The sequence below is a fragment of the Electrophorus electricus genome, unplaced genomic scaffold, assembly GCF_041902795.1.
Source record: "Electrophorus electricus isolate QZ-2024a unplaced genomic scaffold, ASM4190279v1 Scaffold27, whole genome shotgun sequence".
NCBI lineage: Eukaryota > Metazoa > Chordata > Actinopteri > Gymnotiformes > Gymnotidae > Electrophorus > Electrophorus electricus.
In genome coordinates this window covers 1,564,232-1,588,487 of record NW_027658550.1, presented here as the reverse complement: position 1 = coordinate 1,588,487, position 24,256 = coordinate 1,564,232, and the positions used below count along the sequence as shown (strand labels likewise).

The window sequence follows — 24,256 nt, the reverse complement described above, 5'->3', positions numbered from 1 at the left end:
TTTATTTCTCCTTTGTAAGCACGCAAACAGTAAAAAGGTAGGGTTTTGTGCAAAACATATGTAACTGTTTTTAATAATCTGGGGTCAGTGTGTGCTTTTCTAGAGTTGTTTCACAAGCATTTTAGTGAAAAATATATTCAAACTGAATTCTATCCAAACTATCTCTCTAATGTCTCTAATAATAGGGCCGTGTGGTTTTGCTTATGGAAACCAGGCAGTTAGACAGTGTGTTGAATGTTTAATGAAGGGAGAAGATTATGAAGTCTTGGGTAATGTTATCACTGTGGAATTAGACACCCGTCTTGTTTTTATACCTCTTGGTGAAAAAAAATGACCCCTGAGAAGTTCTGATCAAAGGAATCTAGAAATTTTATAGACAAAATTTAAGATATAACCAAAGATGAAAGTTACAGCCTTACATTTCTTACATTACTGCCCTTCTGCAGACCTGAACTGTTTTGCCTAATGTGTAAGTTTTGAGTCACTTCATTTTTATAACATGACCCCCCCCATTATTTTTCATGTTGAACTGTTTCAGTACTATTTTCATTGTAATTTAGTTGCATAAAATTGCACAATGTCCTGTACATTTTTGTTAAGAAAGCATTGTGTACTGAGCTACAACAGAACAGATGTCCATTTAAAATAAAGGAATATCATGGTTAGCTACATGCTTACTTATAAATGTTCAATAATAAGGGACTGTTTTTTGTTGTTGCTGCTTTAGTTTAGTGTGGAAGATCTCACTACCTCCTTGAGGCTGAATCAGTTAGTTAGCCAACAACTTTAAAAACGACTAATACGTTAAAGTTAAATACAAGCGGAAATATCGTACCTACTCGGTTAGAACGCATTGGCTTCTGATGAAACGTTAACACATTGAGTGAGCTGGCTAAAATAGCTAAGTAGCTAGCTAACAGTAATGTTTATTACCGCCGTAGCTAGGTTAGCTAGATAGAACCAAGTTAACGCGATTATACAGCAAGGAGACCATAAATAATTGTTAAGCTACCAGCACTTTAAGAAAACCATAAACATTCTAAGTATCTTGCTAAAAACGTTTACTTCTTAGTTCTTTGCTCAACCTAGCTATTGACCTTCACAAAGCTATCTAATAATACTTAAGTCAAATGTTAAAAATCAGAAGGTCATTCACAGTAGCTGCTCATGGCCGAGATCAAATCACCTGTCTGAATCCTGATGATGCTAGCTAGGTAGCTAGCTAGACGGGTACCATTAGCTTGATGACATGCTAACGGCTCGCTATTGTGGTTAATGTTCGCAAGCTCGCTAGCTAACTACAGTTGCTGCTAAAAATAAACTTTGCCAGGATGTGCCGACTGTCTATGTAACGTTAGCAACAAACTAGTCCAGCGCGCTCTACTACAATCAAGCAGTGTGAAAATATTACGAAACTGATGTTAATTACCTGTATTCAACCTTTTGGATGTGCCAACGAGGTCTAATGTATCGCAGTAGCGGAGATCAACACGCTAGTGACAGAAGCCTTGAGCGTTTGTCAGGAAAAACAAACACAAAAGAGGTTCTGTCTGCGTAACTTCCGGGAGAAGGGTGCACTAAATAGCACTCCAGAAAAAAACAACAAACCAATCACATTACCATTTCAAAATGTGCATGTCACAAATGTCATTTTCCCTATATAGTATGTGTTTATAATTCAATTTGCTTTATACCACGCGCCTCTTTCTCTTTAATCTCTGTTCCACTACACAATAAGGTAGTGGTGTGATTAGTTGTGGTAGGCTGTAAGAGCTTCTTTGTGGATGTTGAGACAAGATTTGTTTTTGTTATTGATCTTTTTCATGTATATACAGTCTTTGGCATATGATAACTGCTGCTGGAAACTAGAAATGTAATATATTTCAATCGCCTAGCATATTTACATAACTGTTCTGTTAACTGAGTGGTACAATTTTTATCCTATACTGATCGCACATCAGACTGGAGCATATTTATGCTAGATTCCAGTTTGGCATGGCATGAATGAGAAAGCATGATTAGTCTATCCAACATGCTGTTTCATAAATTGTAGTGTGACGAAATGTGTGCATTTGTTAGTGAGGGCAGAAGTTAAACACACAGCCATGTTGCATGAGTTACACGTCATTGTCACTAATTACTTGGGAATGGGCCACCAAAAAATCCAGCTAGAAGCAGCCCTGTTATCAAAAGCGTATTGATGAAAGACTAGAAAATAGCTAACCCAAATACAACATGCACACTACAGTATAAATGGCAGTATATACATTTCACTGGGGATAAATATCAAGATGTAGACGTATACAACATGTAGAAGTAAATGAAACATTTTACAGTATACAATTCTATTTGCAAAATGAATTAAAATTTGTGACATGTAAGGTACAGTTTTGTAAACATGACAGTTCACTAGGCTGTGTGAATTGCTTCAGCAGTAATTACATTTCTAAGTTTTTCCTAATTCCTAATCACTATTTGCTCCTAAATGACTCCTTTCTTACTGATATTTTGATCTCATTGCTTATTTTGTTGTTGTGCTGTCTGGTGTTGACCATTTAAGGACAGATACCTCCTTCAAGTCTTGATTCCTCTTGAGGATTCTTTGTTACACCCATAGTTTTACCTTGCCAATGTCACCTTTGGCTTGCTCAGTGGGGGGTCCAGACTCTGACATCAGTAAAGCTGTTTTGTTACAATGAATGTAGTAAAAGGTGCTACAGAAATAAATTTGAATTCAATTGAACTGGTTTTCATCAGGACTGCAGAGGATTGTGGTTCAGCAAAGATATGCCATTGGGAAAGAAACAGGTCAGATGCTGGTTAGTATTGGTTTTGAATGCTTTAAAGTGTTTTCCATTGGGGAGTTTCTGAAATAAGTGACATCCAGGTGAAGGGATTTGCAGAACTTTTGGAGTTTCTAGAGTGATGAAGCTCAGCAAGGAATGAGAAAGAGAAAAGAGAGAAAGAGAAAGATGACTTTCTGAGCGCACTCAATGATATGCTGCAGCTGGTTTCTGGACTGTGCATTAGTGGAGCCTAAAATGTAATTAAGCTTTTGATTAAGACATACCTGCGCTTCTGTACTTTCTTTGTAATAGTAGAATCCTGCATCTGAAATGAATTTGCAGGATTCCACTGCATTGACCAGTTTCTTAATGACTAATGAGGAGGGTGCAAGAGGATGCTTCCTGAAGTACATTATAATTTCCACATCTTGGTGGTGTTGAGATCCAGGTTGTTTAAGACACAGACACACTAAATTAGGTATATCTGGGAAAGTTCACTATTGGCTCACTCTAGGCTTAATTCTAAAACTAAAATATATATTTCTTTAACTTCACTTGGGATTCTCTGAACCTATGTAGACCCAGAACTAATGTATGCATCTGGTGTCTACAAAAAAGCTACAGTTCAGAATTACAAAATAACTCTATTTAATACCAAACATAGTTTGGAATCTGGAGGGTTCCATACACCCTGGAACATAACATTGTTTTAGTGTGGATGCAAAAGATGCAAAAGATTTGAAATTACCCACAAACCACGGACATACGAGTGAAATTTAGAAAACCTGCTGAGCTTTTTTTTTAGAGTACAGACATCCATTGGGATTTTATACCATGTAAATGTCCTTAAACAGAGATATGGACGCAGAATAACGTTATTGTGAACAGCTACACATAAGAAGAGTTGTTGTATCGTTATAGGCCATTTGAATGAACATAATTTATGGTCCAATACGGTCAAGCATATTTGGTCACAATTCCCATATTTTCACGCGCGAGGTCGAATCTTCGCGGTTACGAGAACTCGCGTCACCATGGAAGCAGTTGTTTTTTGACATAGTGTTTTTTTGATTCCAGACGATGAACTGTGATGAACGATGGTCTGAGAAGAAAATTCCGAGCAAGTCTATGTGTTTACATATACCCAACTTTCAAGATCGTACTGGAATTCAAAAGAGGAAAGTGCTTTTTATTCTTGTTGGAGAACACAGTCTTTGTAAATATCCTAATTGTCAACAATACTGGACAGTGTTGCTTGAACTGTAGCGTTACTGCGATTGCGATTGCTAACCTAGGTTAACTAGCTTAGCTAGTTAGCTAACGGATTCTTTCCAAGTTGAGCTCCTGACAAACTGACTTGGTGATATAGCACCTATCCAACACGCTGCTGAAGTGCGCTAGCTAGCCAACTGGCTATATTGCTTTTCCAAATCAGTGATTGGATCAATGAGTCTGATCAATGATGATTTATGCGCTAATATCGCCGGAGTTACACGAACAACTCCTTGATCACGAGAACTACCAGAGCCGAACAAATGGGGTAGAAGAGCTGAAGAACATTATTTCAGAGCTGGACTTGAAAACCGTTTCCTCTGACAGTATTGTGGAATTCATCAATTTTTTACGTAGACTTCTGGATGATACAAACTTCAAAGTCTTGTATGGCACTTTACAGGTTATCAGCCTCCTGGTTCAAAACCTGGACTACGCCGTGGACAGACATTATAAACAGATTGTATGTGTGGCCCTCAAAACTTTGGGGGACGCACGGACTGTTCCCCGGAATGAGTACATGAATATTTTTCGTCACCTCATGAGGATTGTAGGTCCACAGAAAGTTTTGGAACTTGTAATAGGACAGCTAAGGCACAAAAATTCCAGAGTCAGAGAAGATGTCATCAACATCATCACAGCTGCTATGCTCACACACCCCAGAAAAGACTTCAATATCCCTAATCTGTGTTCTGTAGTGGCTCCTTATCTTGCAGACAATAAAAAGAGGGTCCGACATGCTGCTCTGGAGCTCTTTGCTGTTTTTGACTGCTGTCTTGACACAGGAAAAAAACAGCTACTCATGAAGGCCATTGACAGGTTGGACTTCACTGGAGATGTGGAGGGACTTATGGCTGCAGTACAGGCACGAAGAGCCAGACATATTCTCCCCCGATTGTCTGCAGATGGTATGGTGGAATACGCACTGGTCATCCCCAAGCCTGGTCAACGGCGAATACCTCAGTTTGGCTCTGGAGCTGACCTGAACTGGGTTATTAATGGAGGGAAAGTTAACAGTGCACAGAGCCACCACACAGAACCAGATTCGGATCGACTGAGTGGCTACGGCAGCTTTGGTTCTCTTACAGATGGCCTCCAGTCACACAAGAGAGTAGTTAGCGCTAGGAAGGCGAAAAACAAGCTACCCTGGGAGAGGTCTTTCCTCCCATGTTTAGTAAACAAGCAGCCTTGCAGTGCATCAAATGCAAAGTTATCTGATAAGGTGGGTGATTACCTCATGAAGTTAATTTTACATGCACACACAGAATTACAAAAAAGGAAAAATAAGGTTAAAAATGAGAGAATGTACTATTTTGAATGCAGCTCCAAACTCAACAAGCTACTTTACCTTTTTTTTCCTTTATGTAGCTGTGAATCTTATTTATTTGTGTTAGGCTACAAGTTGTTTTCTATTCCATATTCCAATTTCCATCAACATTACTTCTTACATTACTGCCCTTCTGCAGACCTGAACTGTTTTGCCTAATGTGTAAGTTTTGAGTCACTTCATTTTTATAACATGACCCCCATTATTTTTCATGTTGAACTGTTTCAGTACTATTTTCATTGTAATTTAGTTGCATAAAATTGCACAATGTCCTGTACATTTTTGTTAAGAAAGCATTGTGTACTGAGCTACAACAGAACAGATGTCTATTTAAAAAAAGGAATATCATGGTTTGCTACATGCTTACTTATAAATGTTCAATAATAAGGGACTGTTTTTTGTTGTTGCTGCTTTAGTTTAGTGTGGAAGATCTCACTACCTCCTTGAGGCTGAATCAGAAAAACTGTGGCACAAACTCTGGTAAGTAAATGTCTCTTTGTTTTCTCTTTGTGTCCTCTATTTTAGATTTGTCCTATTTTCTTACTAGGTTTTCAACATACAACCTATAAATACATGTTGATTTGTATTCCCATGTCTCTTGTGTCTTTTACTGTTTCTGCCTTTACTCATGCTTTCATTTTCACACCTTAAATTAGCAGCTAATTATCTAGCTAATTAGTGTGTGTGTGTGTGTGCGTGCGTGCGTGTGTGTGTGTTAATTTATCTGGACATTTGTCCTTGAACATGCCACCCAGACTTGTAACATGTAGGTCAAGACATGAAATGAAAATGTTAACTCATTGTTTAGTTTTAAATGTGTATGAGTACATGGAATACATTGAAGTGGGTTTCTATCAGTATTCGGACTGCTGCTATTAATATGGGCGTTCTTCAGTACTTTTCAATATTCCTGTACTTTATGGAAAAAAAATTTGGCATCATGAAAAATATCCTAAAATCCACACCGAAGCATTAACACAATGTAGCAGTGTGTGGATTATGAAACATGGGAGTAGTATTTATTAGAAACACTAGAGGAAGTCTGAATTTGAGTGTATTTCATGCTCCAGTACTAATTTTAGCAGTGATATGTTTGTAGATGACTGAGTAGAGCACACTAGAGTGGGCACCATGACCACCCACATGCAGGGTGGGTTTACGGTGAAACACATTATTTGTTGGGCAGTTTTGTTTAGCCTAGGATGATAATGCTTCCTACCATTGATATAGAAGCTTAGTATAATACTGGCTATACATGTATATTGATTATAGTTGTCACTTTGTCATTATTTTAACCCGCCCCAACAAACAAACAAAACATTGTCATGTTGCTTTGCTGGCTTCTGATACCACATCTAGATGGCTGCAAACGCAATCATCTATATAACATGGCTTCTTTAATATGCTGGGTGAAACAAGGCCAGTGTTGAGCTCTGGTGTGCTGCAGCGGTCTGTGTGATGTAAGGAATTTGTGATTTTTACCAAGTCCTATTTTAGTTGGCATTGACAATATAAGACTGCAGGCAAGACTAGACTTGAATCTTTTATTGCAGTCTGTTGATAAAAGATCCCACCTGCACTGTTCAAATCCAAGAAGAGCCTACAGAGGTCTCCTGTAAACAATGTAACCATATGATTAAGTTTTCTTAAAATTATGTTAAAGTCTTTAGTTATAAAATCTAAATTGCTATTGCTCACTTTTTGTTTACCGCTTAGTTGTTTTTTGGTATGCATTTGTAGTCTGATGTGTGCCTATTAGTTACATATGCTGAGCTGATGCTTCAAATTGTCCTCAAGTTTCCTGTTTCTGTTTCATTCTCCAGATTCAGTAGAGCCTTTCCAGCCCGATGCTCCAGGATGGAAAAGAGAGACAGTGGGTAGACTTTGTCGAAGCGGTAGCCTTGGTGCGGACCCAGATATTTTAAAAGCAGCTAATCTCAGTGATTCTGACAGAGGTGACTTGTTGATGTTGATTTTACTTTATTTATATATACAAAATGTAGAAAATAGCACATTTGCATAATTTTTGCAATAGATTTGTTTTGTTGTAAAATATTGCTAAATAGAATAATTGGAATCAAGGCATCACTTGACCATAAACTTCACTCACTGAGTGTCAAATGAAAGGAGCTACTGAACATTATTTGCTGCCAAATGAATAGTCATGGAAGATTCTCTTGAGAATAGATGCTCTTTTCCATACAGGTTTGCCCAAAGCCAACCGCTTGCTGTCTGGTAACCCCAGTGTAGAGCGCACCTTTTCAGTTCCTTCCAATCCACCCCCCCCCGGGTCTTTTCTGCTGCCCTCCTACCCTCTGGCCACTCTTCCGGGAGTGCAGCTGACTCCCACCCTGCCTCGTAGATGCCATGCAAACTCCTCACTGTCCATGTCCAATACATGGCCCAACAAGCGAGATACGATCCCTCGTCACAGGGACCCCAGCTCATGGGGGGATAAAACAGGTGAGGGCATAGCTACATTGCTTAGAAAATGTGTCTTTGTTCAGTGGGAAACTGCCAAAGCATTTTTGGCTCTTCAGTATTTAGCAGTGTCAGAATTAAAAATGAATCATACTGAAATATCAAATTGTATTGAAATGTAAGATTTCAGGATTCAATTAAAAAAAAAAAAGAAACTGAATCATTGTTGGGTCACACATTTACATGAGCTCTACTTAATCTGGAATGGATGTCTTGCTTTCAGTTATTCTTTGTTATATCTTTGTGATATCTAATCACATTTTGAGTAAGAACTTGATAGTTGGTAACAAGGATGCCAATTACAGGATGAAAATGTAAACTGTTTACTGTGATTGTAATGCAGCTGCCTTCACTTTTGACTGGTGTGTTTCTCCATATGTGAAGTACACAGAGGTTGATGTGGCTTTGCCTTAAACTGACACTTTTTTACCACCATGACAGGAGTTTTTGGCTTCACTGGTGCTCCCTGCTACCCTGGAGTGACTCTGTCCCCAGAACAGGAGGAGTTGGTAAGAAAACCCCCCAGGGAGCCACTGATTGGGGTGTATGGCCATGCTGTTTCAGCTGGCCATATGGATTCGGAAGAAAGCACTGAGCCAGAAAAAGCAGCGGTGAGACAATGTTTATTTTGTTTTATTGAACAATCTGCTAATATTTATTGATTCCCTTTACTTTAATCTTTCCTAACTTCAGCAGTGGTTTTTGAATGTGCTGTTGATATGGAATGACTTTGTTGCCAGTTTGACAGTAAAATTTTGATAAAATAACGATTTGATAAGATTTTAATGCAAATTGACTCCTACGTTGCATAATTTCAGTCCGGTCCTCCAGGTTCTGATTGACAGTCTTGAATAGAGATGCTATGTGGTTATTCATGTATGTGTATTTGTTGGAGAGGGTAAAGCCGTTTAGGTTTGCAAGGGTTAAGATGCATCAACATCGTCTGGAGCAGCAAGAAGTTCCGCCTATACAGGGGGAGTGGCAGAACATGCAACGATTGAAGCAGAACTTTAGACACATGGCATTTGACGTGGGCTCAGACGACACGGCATCTCTGAAAGGTAACGGTTGACCTCAATGAATGCTCCTCCTCGTGCTTACTGAGACTCATGGAAGCTCTGTAGTCACCATAGCCTGTTAATCTCCTTCCCATCAGATTTGCAGCGCAACGGTAGTGTTCTAGCATCCACGAAGGCTGAACTCCTGGATGATTTGCCCTCGAGCCCCAACAGCACACACGCACCCAGAAGCCTGGTCAAAAGTTTCATTCGTCCCAGCCCTCCCACGGCTCCTTCCAGACGCATGCTGCCACGACGCCAACAAGCCCCCAGTCTGAACAGAGCATGTCCACCCCTTTCAAACTGCTCTGGTGAGTGTCACCTGTTATTCTGCGCTTCATGCATGGTCACTGCTCTTGAGTAAATAGATTTGCTCTAAACGCTGTATCACACAATTGTGTTTTAAAGGCCCTGCACAGTTGTTTGTTTAAAAATGCAAAAAAACAAAAAAAAAACCAACCATATATATTCCAAAGAATGTTAAATATTCCAGTCACCTTCCTACTATCATTTTTTTAAACCATAAAACGACATTAAAAAGAGTGTTGTCCTTTTACCATTCTGCTGTTTGGGCGTGGACCTCAGAGGATTCATTGACAGCCTCTGTGTGAAAAGCTATTAGGGATTTTGGTCAACAGCAGAATCCTTGCTGTGTTTAAATAGACTAATCAATTAGAGGACACCACAGTTCGTATTTTAAGAATACATTTATAGCAATATCATCTGTGCATTTATTACATATTGATCATGTTTACATTAAAGCTATTAAGGAACGTTAGCTAACTAGCGTATATTCGGCTGGTTAATCAGGTCTAGCTAACAGGCTTTGACTACGCACGGAGAGAGCTAAACATGGGACAGGCAGAGACTGGTGGCAATTTCAAATAGTGTTGGTGTATCATAACGTTATAAAAAATACATTTGTTGACCCAAATTGCACAAAATTAGCAAACGTTTGCATGTACTAACGTTTTGTTATATTTTCCATTACTTGCTACGGTATTGAATAAAGTGTCGAATGAAAACAATGGCTGTTAATTAATATCAAAGACTTACTAACTTATCAATATTACCTCCAGTAAGTGTGGGGAAAGGTGTTGTGTTTCAGTTATAGTCGGCAGGCAAATCTAGAGCTGTATTGAGCTCAGTTTGCAAATTATTTCACAGTAAAATGCTTGCTACAAACTCTTGTATTGGGTGTCACTTAGACCCCAGAAAGAAATTTGAGCAACCTTGATTTGGTCTTGTTTTCTGGAATAAAATGTAGAGTAACCCTTTTCCCGTTTGTATACAAAAACTGAGCATTTGTATGTACATGTCATCTCTGTTCCTTGAAAAGAGCTATGTGCAGTGATTGAAGTGTAGTAGGGTCAGTTGATTTCACAGTTCATGTATATGCAATATTACATAGCTTATGATTCCCTATAGTCAATTAGTGTTATCTGTGACATCAAAGATAACACCACATAAAGTGTAAGTCCTAAATAGAAGTTAGGCGGTATAGAAAAAATAAAACAATTAGAGGTTGTTTTATGCACTCTACAATGCCCAATAACTACTGAACTGAAGCAGAAGTATGAAGATAATCACATACTTCCAGCTAATACAACATTTTGAGTAAGGAGAAAAAATACTGTGCAAGGCCATTAAATGTAGTTGGCCATCTTGAATAATGTTATGTTTTGCAGTCAAGTTGATTTGAAACAAAGTTGAACTGGTAGCCCTAAAATAAGTAGTCAGTTTGTTTGTGGTGCGGTATTCCTCTTTAGATGAACTCACACCAGGAACCCCCAGGAAGAATCCCCATGAGCAGCTGGCTTTGCGGCCGTTCTCTAAACCGGACCTTGCTGTCACTCAGAGCTTCAGACTGCTTAGCTCTGATGACTGGTAAATCTCATACCTGTAAAATTATGACGCATTTGGCTAGGGTCAAGTAAAACAGTTTAGTAATTTATGATTTTCTGCATATATGATACATATGCTTAGAAATTAGTAAAGTGATTTTATCACTATCACTTTTTTCCTTTTGTCCCCTCTTTCATAATCTTTTTTCAGTTATGATAACCTACTTTTACAGTTTGTGTTTGTCCAATATTTTCATACAGGGAGAAGAAGATTGATGGCCTGATACTCATGCGTAGTTTAGCACGGTATCACTCTGATGTGCTTAGTAGTAGGCTTCATGATGTCTGCCTTGTTCTTAATCAAGAGGTAAGTGACTATATCTGCTCACTATTGCGTCTGACTCCTTGTAACTTCCTGTGAATCTGTCTGATTCCTAAAATTAACCTATAATACCATTAAATTTTTTGTCATACACCATCAGCCTATGTTATTGAGACATTGCTGCCAAAAACTACACAGATCTTTCAGTAAAGTTAGTATAATGCTTGAAATTATTATAAAAATAATTTTAATCTAAGGGCATTTTAGATGCCATATTTAACTGTAATAATGAGTGATGAAGCCATTTCTTGGCATAACACAAGCTGGAATGTCTTCCTTCCCCCAGGTTCAGAACCTACGCTCTGGAGTGTCACGCGTGGCGGTGGTGACCTTGGGAGAGTTGTACTCTGGCCTGCAGAAAAGTATGGACCAGGAGGTGGAAGCTACAGCCAAGGTCCTCCTCCACAAAGCAGGAGAGTCCAATGCTTTTATTAGGCAGGATGTGGACACAGCCCTGGACTGCATGGTGCAGAACTGCACCCCCACCCGAAGCATGAACGCTCTTCTCGCTGGAGGACTCGGGTCAGTTAACTTGCAGTTAGCTTTCAGCTATAGCTTTCATCTAGCTGCAGCAGTCAAGAGGCCAACAAATGAGAGCGCTTTGGCTGCTGTTTGCTATTATTTTCACTTATCCTTTGGTGTTTCGAAATGTTTTTTGGCATTGGACAGTATTTTTGTTGATTTATCCTCTTAAAGATTTTTTTTAAAGCCATCAAATAGAATAGGATAATTTGATTATGCCTTTAGTTCATAGATAAGTGTATTAAGTTACTTTAAAGATGAAAGAGTTAAACATTGCACTGTATACATTGACTAGATTACTACATATTTGTTATTATGTCATTAAATATTTCCTTCTCTTTTCTCGTTTGTGTTCTCCTCAAAAGTCATTTGAATGCTGCAGTAAGAAAGTGCACTTCTCAGCATTTGGCTACTTTGATAGAAAAGATTGGCGCTGACCGCTTATTGTCTGGGACAAAAGGTGTGACTAATCGAATTCTACCTGCAGTCTCCAAATTGGCGCAAGACTCTTCCCAAGAAACCAGGTTGGTACCAGGATCAGATGGAAAACTATCAAAGCTTTTCACATGCCCAGATAGTAATCTTTTGGTTTATTCTTTTAGTCTCCCAACTATGACACTCTGAAGTCAGCAAATGCAGCTAAATTGTAGAGTAATAGAAGTTTTTTAGACACAGAGTGTCTTGGCAACTGGAATTGTGTCCTGGTAAAATAAATATACTAATAAATATTGGACTCTGCTTAATTGTAGTAAATGTAGTAGACTGGTACAATTTGTTGGTGTGCTGTGAGTCACCCTTAAGTTCCTCCCTCATGGTTCTCTCATGGGAACGGGGCTGTTATTTGTCTCAGGTACTTTGGTCGCCGCATGCTACTGTTCCTTTCGTCTCATCACGACTTTGATAAGATGGTGGAAAAGTACATCCCTACCAAAGACCTGCCCACCATCAGGGCCACTGTCCTCACTCTGAAATCCAAGGTGACAATTCAGCACATATATTTGTATATATGATTAGGATTTTTAATTCCATTCAGCCACTATGCTGTAAGCTTACTGACTAAACAAAGCTTATTCACTAAACTTATTCACAGTATTAGTGAAACCCACCTCAGAGCTGACAAGGTAGACAAATGTTTTAAACAAATACTAAAGTACAGAGCAGTGCAAGGCACCACACATTGTACACAGCAGTATGTATATACAGCAAATATATTAAGCCAAAATCATATATTAAAGATGTCATTGTACAAAAAGATGAGGCAATACAGTTGTCTCCTAGTAAATAGTTTGTGATCTCCCATTATAATAGTTCAAATATTGTATTTACAGTAAGGTATAGATATTGCACAGTGCAGTCCCAGACCCAGTAGTTAGAAACAAAGTATGAAAGAACATTTGGTCTTCATTATCTGGAGAGTCATCACCCAGTGATGCTGATGTGGATTTAGGTCCCGGGTGAGAAGCCTCAGGATACCCCTTCAGCTCGAGGCAGGCGCTATATCCCTTGCGGTGGAATGAGGTATGCCTCCTCTATAAACCGTCAACCTCAGATTGTCAGCAGGTGAATTTTTAAACAATCAAAGCAAAAAACATGAGTTCCTATTGAAACTGCTTTAATCTTTCTACTTTTTGATGGTGATTATGTTGTTGTTATTGTTGTTGTTGTTGTTGTTTTAAATTTATTGTAACCACATTAAATTTCTTTTTATTACAATAAACCAATCCTTACATTTTCTCTCTTGTTGTGTGTGTTCAGCAAAGATGCCAGCAAAGCACAGGTCCACAGCATTGCAGACAAGACCAAGTACATCAAACAGCTTAAATACACAGACAGGACAAGGTCCAGGTGTGGGATCCTCCCAACTGTACGTGGCGGGCCAAACCACATGACTCGCGGGAGATGAGCGTTCTGTGACACTTATTGCCAAGGTGCTATTTAAACAGACTGTGAGCACACAAGGGGTCACTGACTTATGGCATGAAGCTGAACTCAGAATCAGAACAGAATGACCTCAGCAGCACTCTAGGAAGCCAATCTGATATATTCAACACTTGCTGTCTGCAGAGATGCTGAGAAGTGCTTTGCCAATTCTGTTTGATGTGTTATGAGTTATGCTTAGAGTTATGATGCCCACAAGCTGCTGTCATTTGAGGTGCATTAGTGCTGGAGGACAGGTGGAGTTTAGCAAGTAAATATGGTTGTAGCCATATTATCAACAAGGATAATGGAGTTGAGCCTGTGCAGACTTTGCTAAGATGTTGTGTATACATTTGGCTGTCAGCTGGGCCATGCACTGAACTGACCAAGTATTTTTTCTTTAACTGGAATAAAAAAATGTAAATGTTTTCAAGAATAACACGCTTCATGTGATGTTTTATGGTTTATTGTTTAAAAAATTAATGATATAGAAGTCTATTTTGGTCATGACATCAGTAAGGTAAAAAATTAAATACTGGAATTAATTAAAAAAATTAAATACATGGAACAGGATAATCACAACATGATTATACAACAAATTTAATTTATATATCCAAAATGTATTAATTTTATGAGATACAATCTAGTAGTTCCTTTCTGTGATATGAAAAATATTTTGTAAAAGGGTGCTATCTGTTGTAGTTACTGATTCTTATTTTCACTTCTTATATATATATTCCTGTTAGATCATATAGAAAATTGGTCATTGTTAGTATGGCATACTCCCTTGTGTAACCCTTTTCTTTGACACGCCACCCAGCACAATATCCTTAGATTCAGCCTTAACCTTTAGGTCCTTATATGTATTGACACCCACAGTATAAGCTGTGCAATGACTGATAAATTATTTTGCTTTATACACACTACTCCAGTGTGACATTTATTTCTGTGTTCCTTTCAATAAAAAATAATCACATCATTGTGGTACAAAATTTCTTCAACAAAATTCCCTTGCTAAACAAGAGAATTCATTCTAAAAATGTGGATGATGGCAGCTGTCCCTAAACATTGTCAATTCACATCAGAGTGTAACTGGCAAACTGTCAAGACTACTGCAGCTACACATTCTTCTGTTTGAAAATGTGTGAAGATGATCACTGTAGATCATTGAGGCACCTCTATCACTGCAGATCAAACTGCCACTGATTTTACCCCTGATTTCCACTACCTGAATGCACAGACTTTCATTCTTAAAAGGAATGAACTGAAACAAAATGCTATTTGAAAAGAATTATTGCTCATACTCTGGGGAGCTCAGATTAGATTTTAGGACATTCTCATTTACAAACAGTCTATCTATTTTTCTATTTTTATTTTTCACTATCTCAGGAAATTGCCTATGTTTATAAATGCTTACAGCTGATATCTGTCATGAACTGAAACAAAAAAGGGGTCAATCTGACATTTTAGAACTTGAAAGTTGTACAATGGATAAGATAATGTTGTCTTGACATCATGCTCAGAACAAAGAAACAGTAACCTCCCCAAGAAGCAAGAAACCTCCAGCATACACTTCCAAAAGGGCTCAGTAACTGGCAAAAGTGGCACAGTGACTTCTGTTGAGCTGTAACTCACAACCGCAAGGGCCTCTGTGAATTATGACTGCAATCTGAAGCATTAGTGCCTTTAATCTCATGAAAAAGCCTTAGCAGCACGCAGCCCATTGGCTGAAATAAGATAACCCAGCGCAACCTGGTTTTATGTGATAAAGGAGCCCTGACAAACAGAAACACAAGGTGTTACCTTTTTGGGCACATGTATGAAAAGCATGTGCAACGCACAATTATAAGTCAAGTTGAATCCCTGTGTAAAAGGACTGGGAAAAGTGAAATATATACTGGAGAGTGTGATGAATAATTAGGATCTTCTGAGTCTACCATATGGCACTTCTATTAACACTTATAATCATATCCATATTCTGCTATACAGTATCCATACGATGAGGGGTGGTGCCTGTGGTAGATTATGTTATATAGTTGTGCCTATAGTATTTGATTTGCTCCCCTGATAAGCCTTGTAATCCTGGAAATCCCTGCATTGTCATTTTAGTCACTCACTGGGAAGAGGCTGAGTTTTGTTAGAAGTTACAAGAGGTGGGTGTGGATTGTTTTACTTAGCCTTTATTGTTCTGCCAGTTCTGCCAGAGATTAAATCAAACAATATCACATGTGATATTGCTTTTATACAACAGTTCCACAAGTGCCATTTATTAGTTAACACTAATAATCTACAATATGTTATGATTTGTTTGTTTATTTACTAATTTATTTGGTTCTGTCAACACAAATAGCTCCGCAAATGGACTGGTACTGAACTGTCACCAAACAACACAAACATTTTCCCATAGGTTGCTACTTTGTGGAGGTTTATGTTACCACAGGCCGGCTACTTTTATAATGTACATTTATCTGCATGTTCCCATTTATTGTGCAAACAGAAAAATATGAGTCTGTTGACAAATCATTTGATGACGTGACTCTGATGAGATAACAGCAAATGTTACAATCTAAGATAGATAACAATTGTAATTAAGGGTTAATAAAATGCACTTGTAAAGCAGAGTACCATTATACTCTATATCAGCACTCATGAAATCTCTATCGTCTAATCAAAGAACTAACTGTTCTATAATAAACAATATCATTGGATTTTAATGTTGAGCTGAGTTTTGGTCTGTCTTGTTCTTGTTACTTTTACTTAATTTTCACAATAATACACACAACCATTTACATGGAACTCCAATTTCATTGTGCCAACCCTTCCGTTTTTGCACAATAAAAGATGTCTAAAAATGACCGCAACACACATTCCAAAGTCATAAAAAATATGTGATTGCGCTGGAAGTGACAGAGTGTACCTGGAGTCTCATTCAACCTCTTTCTTGATATTCTGCTGGAGATGCTTCCGAATTGACCTGTAAGAGGATAGAAACTGTCTGGGGGTTTATGAAACAGCCAGTGATAGAATGCATGTGTACATGTGTTTTGTATGAGAGAGAGATCGCAAGAGAGAGATGTAGAGAGATCTGGCTGCTTGCCCAGATTTTGGATATATAGCCTTAATGTTTAGCAGACACATTTAGGCCAAGATTTGCCACAACATGACAACAAATATGCCATGACAAGATTGGTTCATTTAGGCCAAGGCTAAATCTGATCCTGGCATTTCATCAGCATTTCTCCTGTGATATTTTATAGTGACACTTAATAAGGCTTGTAGAAATACAACCACCCAGAACCTTCAACTTCCCAAGAATCATTTTATATAATGTGAATGGTTAGTGGCTTTCATGGCTATGCAGAGACAATGGAAAGACCGTAGGTCCACCAAAAGCTTTAATCAGCTACTTTGGGTGGACCCACTTGCACATGAAAGCAGTAATTTAAATATTCAATCCATTAACTGCTTTATAGTTATGCAATTGTCTCCCCTCTATGATCACCACATCTGTCAGAGCATTTTCCCCTAGTCCTGTCTGAAGCAGAGCAGAGCCCTGATCGATGCTATTGTTTTTTGGGCAGGCTTTAGCAAGTGATTGCTGTCTCTTTACACGCTTCTCAGAAAAGACACGTTCTTTGTCTTGTGTTACTCAAAGGTGGTTCTGTGTGCTAAAACAACATCTTGACCTTTCAGCGATGCTGCCACACTGAAAAACAGAAGGCCAAGAAAAAAACAGCTTCTATTCTTAGACTCTCTGGCACTCTAAGTGCTTGCTGATACCTTGCTGACTGCAGTATTTCCTACACCTTTCCAACTGAGAGGCTCCTGAACTTGCAGCACCTCTGTCAATTAATCAATTGCATAACAAGAGTTCATCCACTCTATAATTGAGGGAGATACCCCCTCTAATCATTAACGCTCATCATTACAAAGACCATTAGTGTAAGCTGATGAAAAATTACTATTGGTCCTGATCAAACAAGGTTTCATAGACTTTAATGAGCACAGCAGACGCAAGGCTACACTGGGGGTCTGCAGCCTTTTGTAGTGCTTTTATTTTTAGGACTCATGTAAGGTGGTGCATGACCACCATGTGCATTGTAAGCTGTTGCCTTGGAAACAGGAGAAGCCATAGCACTGGCTGTGCAATGTTGCATCATTCATTGTTATAGCTTTCAAGAAAGCCCAGGTTGAGGAAATCATACATTCAAGCTTTAATGCATGCTTTCATACTAGTGCATAGTCCCAAAAAGCATTTGGAAATGGATGACAAACAGTGGCCACTGCATCCTCCTTAAGCCCAGAAAGCAAGAAGAAATTCTGAATATTGCAGCTAAGAAACCAATTTGTCAGTAGATCCAAATTTGGAAGACATTTCATGCCATGTCTGGTGTTCTTTGCAGTGATGACCAGTCTTACCTAAGCATTTCATTATTCACTGCTGATTTCCAGATATTTGTCACCTGGGATGCCCTACAGTGCTCCTTGCAGTCATAAGCACAGTTGCCCAATGAAATTCATTCAAACCAAGCTTCATTCAGCTAACTGACCTCTGGAAAGAAAAGGTGATCACAGCAGAGTACAGCTAGAACAGAGATAACCATTCTCAGGTCAGTTCAACTTCACAATCTCTTACCCTCTTTTGTACCAGGCCACATTTAAAGTGAATAAAAGTAAGAGGTAACTTGGCATCATTTGGTAGCAAGATTTGTTAACCACTAGACTGATTAAACTGTGCTTTATGTGCAATTATTTCTGAGGATACAAAGCACTCAAATAATCAGAATTTTTTGATGTTCATATTGTCTTCTATATTAAAGCAATTAAAATGTTGGTGGACTGATTCCATTTTCCAGCACAGTAATTTAGCCTTTATGTACTTATTCATGTGGAGCCAGACTATGATAAATCTCTCTCTCACACACTCACTCACTCACACACTCACTCACACACACACACACACACACACACACACACACACACACACCCCACATAGCAAGTCATATGATACAGGACAAAAAAAGGTGCAGTAATTTTCTAATATGCAGTGTGAAGCACACTCTACGTTACCATGAACATCACAATTCCTCCTACAATTTTTTGCAATTTAAAAAAATATGCTGGGTGAAGTGATGTGTAACTCTGGACACGATTCAAAGTAAACAATGCTTCGTCATGCTTCTCCACACCAGCCACTCCCCCACAGCAAGGGATGTTGGTGGCAGGGGACAAAAAAACCAGAGTGGTTTAACTAAATCCTTCTAATTGAACAGAATATACCACAGCAAAATTCGATGAAAGATGCAGTTCTTTTATTACAGCTCTTTTACACATGTCCATATTGAGAAACATGTCATTTTAAGTCTGCTGGCCTTAATATTTTATACATGGATGCAGCAGCTGGGAAGAGAATGTTTTTGTCAGTTGCTCTTCAGTTGTCCAGAGAGTACAGACAGCACATACCCTGGAACAAATGCAATTTCCCTCTTCATTAAAATGATTGTTTTTTTTTATTATTATTATGCCAGAAATGGTTTCCAGCAACATGCTTTCCTTTCTCAAAACTGTGTTTGGACCACTCAAGGACCTATATTCACCCATTCCTCAGGCTATTTAAGTCTTTTTTTTTTTCATAATCTTAATGCATATTCCATATGCAGGTTGTCAAGGTTCAGATGGCTTCCTGGACAGCAAAATGAAGGTTAAATGCACATTTATAATCAGTATGGAATAATGCATTCCATTTTGTGATTAGCGATAGACGTGGTTATTTTTACTCCATCCAGATTAATGAGGTCCATATTCTTATTGGTCCAGTTTCCCTAGAATGTTTGCATTTCTCCAGATTATTTGTCTTTGTATTGCTAATCCTAGCAAGCATTGTTATTATTACAAACTCAGCCTGTATTTAATCATTTTTTATTCATTTAGTCTTTTAATCATCTTTTCTTATACAGACACATACATAATAAGAGATATGCAAAATGTATGATGTATAGTCCATGTATCATATCCAAGAGCCTTTTATCCCTTTTAATGCCTTTTAAAAATCTTTTTTCCAGTGGCATATCAGAGTGTGATTCCTGCTATGCCAAAAGTATTATTACATATTTTTTCCTTTGGCTAGTTTCTGTTCCCATCTCTCCAGACTGCAAGCGTCCTGTGCTGTCCCATTTCTCTTTCACATTCTCTCTCTCTCTCCTGCCCTCTCTCTCCCTCCAATAATAGCATACTTCCTGTGGCTCCTGTAGTTCCATTACTAACTGTAACGCTCTCTGAGATCCTAATCATGCTGTATCAAGTGTAGGTAGACACGAAAGCAAAGGGACCCAGTAAATTTTCATATGGTAGTTTACACCAAGATTTGTTGGGAGATCTGTTTTCTGTTGTGATATGTGGAACTGATATTAGCTTTTGATGAATTGCTATAAAGAAATATTATGAACCCATAGAGGGGTGTCATCATTTTTATTTGAAATATGAATGGATGCTGAGGAACACAAAGGTGGGAATACATGTGTAGGTTAAGTCAGGTTACAGTGTGATAAATCACTCCCACCGTCATTTAAACATGCTTTTCTAACCATAGTTTACTATACCATGTAATGGACACCTGAGTCTTAAGGTGGACCCCTAAAGCTACCAGTAAAATGACACTCATGAGTTAGGTGATGTTTCAGCAAGGTCCCTCGCTGTCTCTTGCAGACTCCTCTGCGGTGACTCTGCGGCGGCGCACTGGCTCAGATGAAACCACGTTTCCCCTTTACCCTTCAGGCGTACGGCGTGGCTGGTTCTTTCTGTCACCTGGAATGGACCTGTCCACCTCGGCTCACTCCATTTTCTCTTGATGACTCTCAGCAGCACCCAGTCCCTAACGGGTATCGTCTGGGTTTGTCTGCTCCCTGTCCGGTCCCCCTCCTGCGTGGAGAAAGCTGAAACGATACTTTGCAATTCATTAAAGTATGATGTGTGTGTGAGATGTCTTTGTTTTCTCATTTATTGTTAAGGGTCCCTGGGGTCCTGGAAGTCCTCGACCTGTCTGCAATTCAAAAGGGGTAAAACCAGTTGTTGCATTTACTGAACATCTCATTTGCATTAATGCCAAAGGGAAGGCGTCAACCAAATTTAATTTTGTCTGTGCACAGATTTTGGCCACGTACGTGTACCCCTGTGCTGAGTCCACCATGTCTGTGTAGTCAATTACTATCTCTTCCCCTGGTGTTAATGACAACGGATACTTACCGGGTGCCACCTTAATTGCAGGTTTGGGATTGTACTGTTGACATACTCTACATGTCCCCTGCACTTTTGAGGAGAGACCACAGGTTCTCAATGGGACTAAGATCTGGGGAGTTTCCTGGCCATGGACCAAAAATGTCAATGTTTTGTTCACCGAGCCACTTGGTTATCATCATTTTGGCCTTGTGACATGGTGCTCTGGAAAAAGCAACCCACTAGCAAGTCTGGGTTTGACATCCTAAGACGGCGGCTTCGTAGCTAGCAAGCTATAGCGCCAACTAGCTACTGAAACTCTGCATTTCCATACAATTATGTCGCTATTAACAAGATAGCGAAGATTAATTAGCTACTTTGTTTCATTCTTTGGAAAGGTGCCATTTATAGTGATATAGATGGCTACTTATGTGGTGTTGCTTAAACGTACAGGTTTGATGGTATAGATTGACTTTTGCTAGCCAATATAGAGCTAACTAGCGAGCTAATAGAAATAGCTAGCTAGCAGAAAACGTTCGCCATTAGCGATCACAAAACCAGGTACAACTAGGAAACTCATTGCGCTCCATTGGTTGCCCGAACAGTTACATTTCTAACAGTGATTTAATATCGGTACTTACTTAATACTTTTGTTGTTTTTATTAATTTAACTGGTGGAGTTTCTGTCAGCCACGACCCTCATGTTTCTCCAGTGGTGGTGTTCATCTCTGCCCATCTGAATTATTGCATTTAACTACTTGTTGTTTCACGTTGACATTTTTTTTTTTTATCGGGGACACTGCGTGTATATAAGCAGATATGATTTCTTTTCCGCCATCTGTTTCCATCTTCTTGTTGTCCATGATTTTTCTTCAAAAGAGTGGACATATTCCAGTTAGCTAGACTCTCTCTCCAGATACCGTTTTAGACAGATAAACGTCGGCTGGCCCTAAATGATGGCTTTGGCTCAACGTCCACGATAAAGCGTCAAACTATTGGCTGTGGAAAAACAACCAGTTTAAGACAAGACATGCGGTGCGTAAAGATACGAAAGAGCTTAAACGTACCGCTTGTCTAAACAGACTTTTGGGGGATATGAATAAGCATAAAACGGACAAGTAAGACACATGAAAATGACCATTGCCAGAGTGAAGGACAACTGATATTCAAGTCAATTATATTTAAAGGTATTTCAACGCAGACGTCGCCCCTGTGTGGCGAACTGTGTTAACCCTGAGTGACCGTGTTAATAGAGTTATGGTTACTGCACAATATTTTATCTTTTTAACCTATCGTCCTTCTTTTTTAAACAAAGTAAAAGCGCATATGAAAAATCTACATATGCTTTCTACTTTATATATATAAATTATATTGGCTGTGGAACCAAAGTATTAATCAATCTTTTTTCTGGAAAGCCCAGTAATATGAAGGCAACCTAGCTTTAGGAGGCTCAGTGAATGTTTACTTTGCATTTCTTGACTGACAGGAGAGCATAATCTCTCCTGTCTTGGACAATAAAGCATTCGTGTGAGTATTACTGAAAAACACTAACCATAAGAGAAAAAAGCATATTTTTTTCAATTGTTGTGTCCTGTGTTCGTTTGGTGTGTGTGTGTGTGTGTGTATCCATAAGACAAGCTTCCACTGTTGACAGCATTTGACCTCACCCTCAACCACTCTCCTCCGACCCACAAAGCGGCCAATGTTCTGGACCTGATCTTCACCTGTACCACCACAACATCGGACATCAGTCACCCCCCTCCACCTCTCGGACCATCACTTTCTATCCTTCTCTCTCTCCCTTCCTTCTCTTTCCATCCTGTCCTCTCCAACATGTTCCTCCTTCCTCCATCACAATCTGCACTCCATAACTCCCTCTTCCCTTACTTCTACTGTTTTGTCCACCCTTCCTCACCCTGACTCTCTGTCTTCTCTCTCTTTGGATACAGTTACAAATTCTTTCATTTCTACACTCTCCTCGTTAATGAATCTTCTGTGCCCTCTCTCCTCTAGACTTGCTAAGTCCTCCCCACCTGCCCGCTGGCTAACAGAAAAACTTCGCTGCCACAGGAGAGAACGAAGGACTGCAGAGAGGCGGTGGAGGAAATCTCACGTAGATTCAGACCTCAGCTCATACAAGTCTCTCCTTTCCAAGTTCTCACTGGAAGTAACATCTGCAAAGTCATCCTACTACAGAGAGAATTTCAAATCATCAGCATCTGATCCACGCAAGCTCTTCACTATTTTTTCTTCTCTCCTTAATCCTCCCCCTCCCCCTCCTTCCTCTTACTCTTACTCTGGAGGATTTTATCACCTTCTTTGAGGAGAAGGTTGCAGCAATCCGCCAGTCCTTTTCCTCTGTGCCCACTCTTCCAACCAACATATATTCCCCAACATCCAACTCTCTGACCTATTTTTCTCCTCTTTCCTCAGATTAAATTCTTCAACTCCTCACTTCCTGCAATCTGACTACATGTCTGCTGGATCCTCTGTTCCAGACAATCGCAAGAGATCTGCTTCCTTTCATCTCTTTCATCATCAACAACTCCTTATCTTCTGGATGCGTGCCTACTGCATTCAAAACCGCCAGGGTGGTACCAATCCTCAAGAAGGCCACACTTGACAGCTTCAGTGTTACCAACTACAGACTGGTATCACTTCTCTCTTTTCTCTCAAAAGCCCTTTAAAGCAGTTTATAATCAATTCTTTTTTTCACCCAGAACCAGCTGCATGATCCCAACCAGTCTGGCTACAAACCGGCACAGGTGACATGGAGAGGATCCACATCCAAACCATGTAGACTCTCCACTGGTGTTCCACAAGGCTCAGTATTAGGCCCCCTTCTCTTCTCTTTGTATACTCATTATCTTGGTGATGTAACATCTTCTCATGGTTTCTCCTACCACTGCTATGCTGATAACACTCAATTATTTCTTTCTTTTCCACCCTCTGACATGCAGGTCTCCAGATGTATCTCAGCATGTTTGACTGACATTGCGTCATGGATGATAGCCCACCACTTGAAGCTCAACCCCAGTAAAACCGAGCTTCTGTTCATCCCAGGTACTCCCAACCCTTACCATGACCTCACTGTTTTCTTTGAGAACTCCCTAGTATCACCATTCGAAGCTGCCTGTAGCCTGGGCGTAACTTTGGACAACCAGTTGTCGTTTTGAACTCGTTTCTAATCTAACCCGGTCTTGGAGATTCCTCCTTTGTAACATATGATGGATTCGACCCTTTCTCTCACAGGAAGCTACCCAGGTGCTTGTGCAGTCTCTTGTGATCTCAAAGCCAGACTACTGCAACTTGCTACTTGCTGGTCTTCCTCTAAGAGCCATCAAAGCTCTACAAGTTGTCCAGAATGCAGCAGCACGACTGGTCTTCAATCTTCCGAAGTTCACACATTACGCCACTGCTGCGCTTTCTTCACTGGCTTCCTGTAGCTGCACGCA

General features: G+C 39.4%; 1 protein-coding gene across 1 annotated transcript; it reads left to right on the top strand.

Moving 5' to 3' along the window:
• Nucleotides 1-4,186: 4,186 nt before the first annotated feature.
• LOC145655515 (TOG array regulator of axonemal microtubules protein 1-like) lies at nucleotides 4,187-13,575 on the top strand. Its single transcript, XM_081709045.1, has 15 exons — nucleotides 4,187-5,280; nucleotides 5,802-5,865; nucleotides 7,209-7,340; nucleotides 7,591-7,925; nucleotides 8,137-8,149; nucleotides 8,308-8,475; nucleotides 8,757-8,927; nucleotides 9,023-9,235; nucleotides 10,694-10,811; nucleotides 11,030-11,135; nucleotides 11,437-11,672; nucleotides 12,038-12,196; nucleotides 12,523-12,649; nucleotides 13,120-13,232; nucleotides 13,428-13,575. The coding sequence occupies exons 1-15, from the start codon at nucleotides 4,246-4,248 to the stop codon at nucleotides 13,573-13,575; spliced, it is 3,138 nt and encodes a 1,045-aa protein (XP_081565171.1). The 5' UTR covers nucleotides 4,187-4,245.
• Nucleotides 13,576-24,256: the final 10,681 nt, after the last annotated feature.

Excerpts from the sequence above, each read along its gene's own strand:
- LOC145655515 (XM_081709045.1), top strand. The coding sequence starts at position 4,246 with ATGATGATTTATGCGCTAATATCGCCGGAGTTACACGAACAACTCCTT. Across the intron at positions 11,136-11,436 it reads GCCTTGTTCTTAATCAAGAG|GTTCAGAACCTACGCTCTGG; the intron begins GTAAGTGACTAT and ends TCCTTCCCCCAG. Across the intron at positions 11,673-12,037 it reads CTTCTCGCTGGAGGACTCGG|TCATTTGAATGCTGCAGTAA; the intron begins GTCAGTTAACTT and ends TCTCCTCAAAAG.